General features: G+C 40.5%; 1 protein-coding gene across 2 annotated transcripts in view; it reads right to left on the bottom strand.

Annotated features, from left to right (window-relative positions):
• Positions 1-685: 685 nt before the first annotated feature.
• rab28 (RAB28, member RAS oncogene family) overlaps positions 686-6,000 on the bottom strand; it is a 28,831-nt gene continuing 23,516 nt past the window's right edge. Inside the window, exons 7-8 of one of the 2 annotated variants that reach the window (XM_072436001.1) lie at positions 3,383-3,487; positions 686-1,814 (exon numbers count right to left, since the gene is read on the bottom strand). In XM_072436001.1, the coding sequence (XP_072292102.1) occupies positions 3,389-3,487 (99 nt within the window). In that variant the 3' untranslated portion in view covers positions 686-1,814; positions 3,383-3,388. The remainder of the gene's footprint in view (positions 1,815-3,382; positions 3,488-6,000) is intronic. The other variant, XM_072436009.1, reaches the window with a different exon arrangement.

Genomic DNA, 6,000 nt, shown 5'->3' with positions numbered 1-6,000 from the left:
CCGTCTCCCTCCTCGCTCAAAACGCCAGCTCGCTCGTGGCGGAGTTGAACCTTTGTCACGGAGCACACCTGGATGAAGATTCAACAGCGGCATTGTGGCAGAGGAGACTTTGTTTTGTTTGTCCGTGTGGTTTCAGAATCCTTCCAAACACAGGAGCGGTGTCAGTGACTCGGCTACAAAATAATCCCAAAAGCAGAAGCCTCTTACAGTCATGTGGAGCCAACAAAAGACGAGACTATTTAAGCGATTCATTAATAGAGCTTACAAGCGTTTATGAAGGCGTTTGTATCATCTGTCCAGAGTGGATTCAGGGGCCGTTTCAGTGTGGATTTACTGAACAAAAACCAGGCGGCTCATTAGCTTTAGACTTAGGTGGATTTGTATAGAGGGGGATCTCAGAGGTGGTCAAGTTTCAGCCTATTGGTAGAATTTCAACACACGGATGCTTAATCTGTAGTGCCCTCATCAGCCATAGTGCGGTTCCCACAAGATGAGCCGCTCCAGGGCCCGTTTCTCTTTAGGTTCTTGTTGTTGTCACAGGATGAAAAATTGCAATGAAACTGAGGCCAGGAGGCAATGTACTTCTCTGCAGCGAACAAAGCTGGCGTAACGGGAGCCTTCGCCCAAGCTTTGATTTGGATTCAAGTGCTCTAGGTTTTCAAAGTCAGAAAATCAGATAAAAGTGTGTCAGAATGTTGAGCGGTTTATTTCAAAGCATGTGTTTATGATGCTTTAACCATACAAATCTTCTCATGTTTATACTTCTCTTTTCTACATGATCAGAAACAATACTACAAAGGCAAAGGCAATAGTTAATCAAATAAGAACATAAAATGTAATGTCTTCTACTGAGCTTAGCTTATTTTTCTCTACAAATACATATAGTACACATATGGCAAATATACAGTACTTAATCAGGTAGGTCAGATGCCTATTTTGAGAGAGTAAAGGAATAAAACAGATGAATCATGTAATTTGCTATAAAACTAAACTGAACTGTCCAATATTGAAGAAATCCACAATGGAGAGAAAGTCGGGACACTGACATGTGAATAGTATTTCAATTATCTTAAAATCTCATTAAAAATATATTTTAAATCGATAGAAAACAATAGAATATAGAATAGGTTGGTTTGAGTGCTTCCGTCCGTATTTCCTTGAGAATTTGGGGAATTAGGTTTATAATCAACACTGAAAAATCCATTGTCTCAATTTCTTCATCAAAGAAATACGATAACGGGACAAGGACCAATTAAATTAACTAAAGTATTATTTATGTGCAGTAAGTCATATATTTCGATTGGCATTCATAAATATGTGTATATATTTGTAACTCACTCTTCTCTTTCCTGTGGAGCTCCTGTGGAATGTACTAGAATTTTTCAGTAACTCTAAAAAAAATATCAGCAGCCGTATTTCCTGAAAAGCCAGCGTAATACCAACACACAAATCAAGTATTTACCACTCGCCTAGATATTAATAGTCGAAAAATTTAATAGCTGCGCGTAAACCTTAAAAAGGTGAGGTTCCGTTTACTTTTCGCTGAACCACCCAAGAAATCACTCCTGGTAAATATCCGAACTACAGACCAGGCCCTTGAAAACCACACAGTCTGTTTTTCATCTCATCAACTGGCAGCGCACATCTCACCAGTCGCTTTGAGAGGAGCAATACTGATGCACAATTTACACCTTTCAGTCACACGTTGGCGTTTTGGGCGGTCACTGCAGCGCACACATGGAGCTGCGCGGCGGGTTGACTGTCCGGGCCACCGAGTCCTGGCTGTAGTTCACGATGTCGGCCTTCACCACACGCTAAAACATCCAAACAGGGGAAAAACAGCAGATTGTTAGCGTGGATGCAACAAACAAATAAGAAAATAGTAACTTACAATTCAATACACTGCAAAAAGTACTGAAAAAGACTTGAATTAAGAAATGTTTTTCAAGATGTTTTTTGTTTTATTCAAGTGCTTATTATAAGATAAGATAAGATAAGATATTCCTTTATTGTCCCACATGGGGAAATTTCATTGGTGCAACGCAGGAAGATACAGAGGTAGATACAGAAGAACAGATCGCTTATAGGAAGTTTGAAAAACACTTTCAGTAGAAGATCTCCTATAAACAAAAACTCCCATAGACAAATAAATAAATAAATACCATTGCATGTGATCCCGACAGTAATTGCACATGCAATGGTATAAGTGCAAACAGTCTAGTTCCATTGGTAGATAATGTTACTTGTTAAGTCAAATTAGCTTAAATAAAAAAATATTCTTTATTCAAGTAATATTAACATACCTGGATATTACGCTTTGCATGGGTTGAAATGTATTCAACAGTTTTCAAAATATTACTCTGGATTTGATTTCTGGCATTTGGTATAATGAGCTAGAAATAAGGAAAAAAAATAAAAAGTACGTTCTTTTTTAACCCAATTAGGAAATAAATTAGATCAAATTAAGAAGCAATGTATTGAAACTAGTCAAGAGACATTTTAGCTAGTCTAATTTTTTAATCAAGTTCCATCTAAACTAGTCAAAACTACTACTACTGTATTTTCCGGACTACAAGTTGCACCTTTTTTCATAGTTTTGGTCGGGGTGCGACTTATACTTATGTACTTATACTTACACTCCGGAGCGACTTATATGTGACATTATTTGTTATTTTCACACTTGCAACTGCATTTCATATTCCAGTGCGACTTATACATGTTTTTTTCTTCTCTATTATGCATTTTTTGGCAGGTGCAATTTATACTCCGGAAAATACGGTATTTTAACTAAGCTAGATTTTTTTTTTTGCAGTCTAAGGACGTCTATCTATGGGTGACGACTACATTTAAAATACTACTTTAGTGAAATGTGTTATACAAGGAGATTTGGCATTTAAGTGGAGCTCCATGAAGTGATTTAGGAGTCAGTGGTCATAATGTTTGTAGACTCCTGCCCCACACCAGACAGGAGGCCGGGGGAGGCCGGGGGAGGTCAGGGGAACGGAGCCGTGTGCATTACCAGCGAGGAGCGTTTTCTAACCGCGTCACACTACTTAGTCAGCAAAACGCACAACCTGGATTCAACATTAGCTGAGAACGACGGATTAGACTAGTGCTGAGAATCTACAAAGCAACACAAAAGTTCTGACAATGTGTAGAGAAGTGTAAAGAAAACAGTATACTATGGCATTGTTTGGAGATTTTATATAGTATTTCAGTAACAAATGGGTGTAAATGTGTGTAGCTCCTTGATTGTATGCCAGCTGCACACACTGTACTGCATATTGTGAATGAAACCTTGTAGTTTTCTTTACATTTTACACATAGTCACAACTTTTACAGGTCTGGGTTTGAGGGGAAAACTACCTTGTGTGCGAAACACTTCTGACTATTGAACAGAACATATTTTGCTTTTCTGAGGGATCCTTTCTTCACTATTATGGCCTTCAACTTGGGGATAGTCCACCAAGCTAGCCTTCACAATCATCTGAAGAGCGCATGAGAGATTCAAAGACAAGAAACAAGAAATGGATAAGGAAGACATGAGAAGACATGACAAACGGCATGTAATGACTGGCGAGAGAGAGAAGAAAAACAACAGGTTAAAGGCAAGATTTAAAGAGCAGACATGCAGTGGAGAATGTCGTAATGGTGCAGGGAGGCCCACTGCCAAACCAATATTATGACATCATGTGAAGCTACAGTTGCTGCCTGAAGATTCTAATTGAAAAAGAAACCATAGCATAATATGTACACTTACTGCTCGAGATCTGTTCCAGCAATGTGAGAGTGGCCACAATAACCTTTAAGAAACTAATTAATGAATAAATGTCTTGGATTTGACGGTTGGAACAGGAGTCGTATCAATAAGACGAGGTTCCTGATTTTAAACCGTGAACTCACTAACTTGTTCTTAGCCCTCACAAAACCTTTTGGCAGATCACTCACATGCAGGGATTTGTGTGCACAGCTTTAAAACTACTTTTTTTAAACTGAAGCGAAGCAGAGTGGATAGAGTCACAGTCTAGGGATGTCAAGATGAATCAGTTAATTGGGATTATATATTTCACAATATAATCGTAAGAACTAAAAGTGTATTAACTACTTTTCTCTCAGGCTCTTTGTGTCACATTTACTTTATTTTGTCATTCAGAAAGTTGAATTTCATAAAGCTGGTCCCAAACTTGAGAAATAGAAAAGTGTTGGACGAGATTTCACATGGCATAATCGTGAATAATCGTTAAATTGTGATGTTTTTTCCCCCACAATAATCGTAACACTAAAATTTGACATCGTGACAGCCGATGCGGTCATCTTGAGCGTTGTAAAGATGACGTGTTGCATTTGATAACAATACAATCACAATAGTTGGACGCAGACAGTGAGCAGCGGTCTCATTTTGTCACATGGTCTTCTTGAATGCAGCCTTTGGAGGCGCCTGAGATAAGTTAATCTGCTTTATTGGTGGAGCGCATGGCTTAACGTGGGCTCTGGTTGGCTGCGGGACAGACGAGGTGTCAGAGTGGGCTCTGGAGCCAGTGAGTGATGCACGACTCGTTATCTGATCTGGGAGACACACAACCATGACGGAGCAGACTGTCAGGAAGATATAATACTGTCGGGGGTCACGACCTCTGTGTTTCCCTCTCTAATGCTGACAACTGATAATGAGGCTTCACTGACCAAGGGCTAAACCCAAAGCCATGACCTGCTCAGAGCGCTAGTTACCTGGGATATTTCTTCACATGTACAAGGTTTAAATAGTGAGAAGTAGAGTTGTAGTTCAAATTTGTTTAACCTGACCTGTGTCCCATCCAATATTGTTGTTACTGATAACAATTGTAATGCTGATTTATTCTTCATTACAAAAACATTGGACATGATGGACAAGCTGACGTTATCATTTGCTGTTTTGGTTCTCAAGCTAATTATCCAATCAGAAAGCAGAATGAACCTCACGCGAGTCTCTCATTTGCGTTGCCAGTTTCAAAGCTGAAATCCTGTTGTTTTAAACCTATGAGTCCCCTCTCTGGTCACTACCTGAAGCCCAGTTCCTGCACCAATCATGAGCCTGGACTTCTGGAGGAGAAGGAGCTGAACACGTGTTTTCTGTGCGGGTTAAAGCACTTGATTTGAATTCCTTTTTAAACCAGTAAGAGCACGGGCTACATACCCTCCCTTTACAGAGGTTAATATGCAAATGTGTCTTTTTGGCATTGGAGAGGCAGATACTTATGAAGCAACCAGACATGCCTCAGACATTTATGTTTTTCCCCTAAAGAACACTTGGTACTTGGCATGCACTGGAATTGTATATATAAAATAATAACACAAGCAATAAGAAGTTTCTCCTTATTCCCTGCACAGCACATGAGATTCTGGTGCTCATCTGTCTTGATTGGTCTACTTTGGATTATAACACTTGCGCTCACTGACACGGCGTTTAGGGAGGAGCGGAAAAGGCCGTGAGATGGACAGCTCCATTAGCCGTGGGCATTCTCAGTCAGCCAGGAGTCGTGTCACTGATGGGAGAGGGCCTTGAGAATTTGCCTAGACTTTTCCTTACATGCTTTCCCTTCCTCGAGAGTCCTGACCTCTGATGAGCCTCCACGCTCCTCTTCCCCTGTCCAGCCAGAGTGGCTCCAAGCGCCCATATCAGAGCCAGGATTAATGCCTTTGGGGGAGGTGGGCCTGTAAATCCTACAGCTGCCAATATTGGGAACCCTGGTCGGCTGGAGGAAGCTGTAACCTTGTCACCCCTAAACTGGACTACCTTTGACCTCACTTCACGCGTTAATGTGCTCAATGTGGGCCTATTTACAGATGGTCGGCATCACAACAGGAGTAAATGCAACAAACTCGTGTTTACACAAGAAAAGGTCATTTACTGACTGTGGTCGTGGGAAAGCTTCATTTACTGAGGCAGTGACGACGACTTCACCACGTCCGACTACTACGTCTGTAACTCTAAGACTATAGTTGTAAAACGATAAAACAAAC

The sequence above is a fragment of the Eucyclogobius newberryi genome, unplaced genomic scaffold, assembly GCF_026437365.1.
Source record: "Eucyclogobius newberryi isolate DKJ021-1_F unplaced genomic scaffold, fEucNew1.0.hap1 SCAF_11, whole genome shotgun sequence".
Taxonomy (NCBI): domain Eukaryota; kingdom Metazoa; phylum Chordata; class Actinopteri; order Gobiiformes; family Gobiidae; genus Eucyclogobius; species Eucyclogobius newberryi.
Note: the sequence above shows the minus strand (reverse complement) of the source record. Positions and strands in the feature narration are given on the sequence as shown.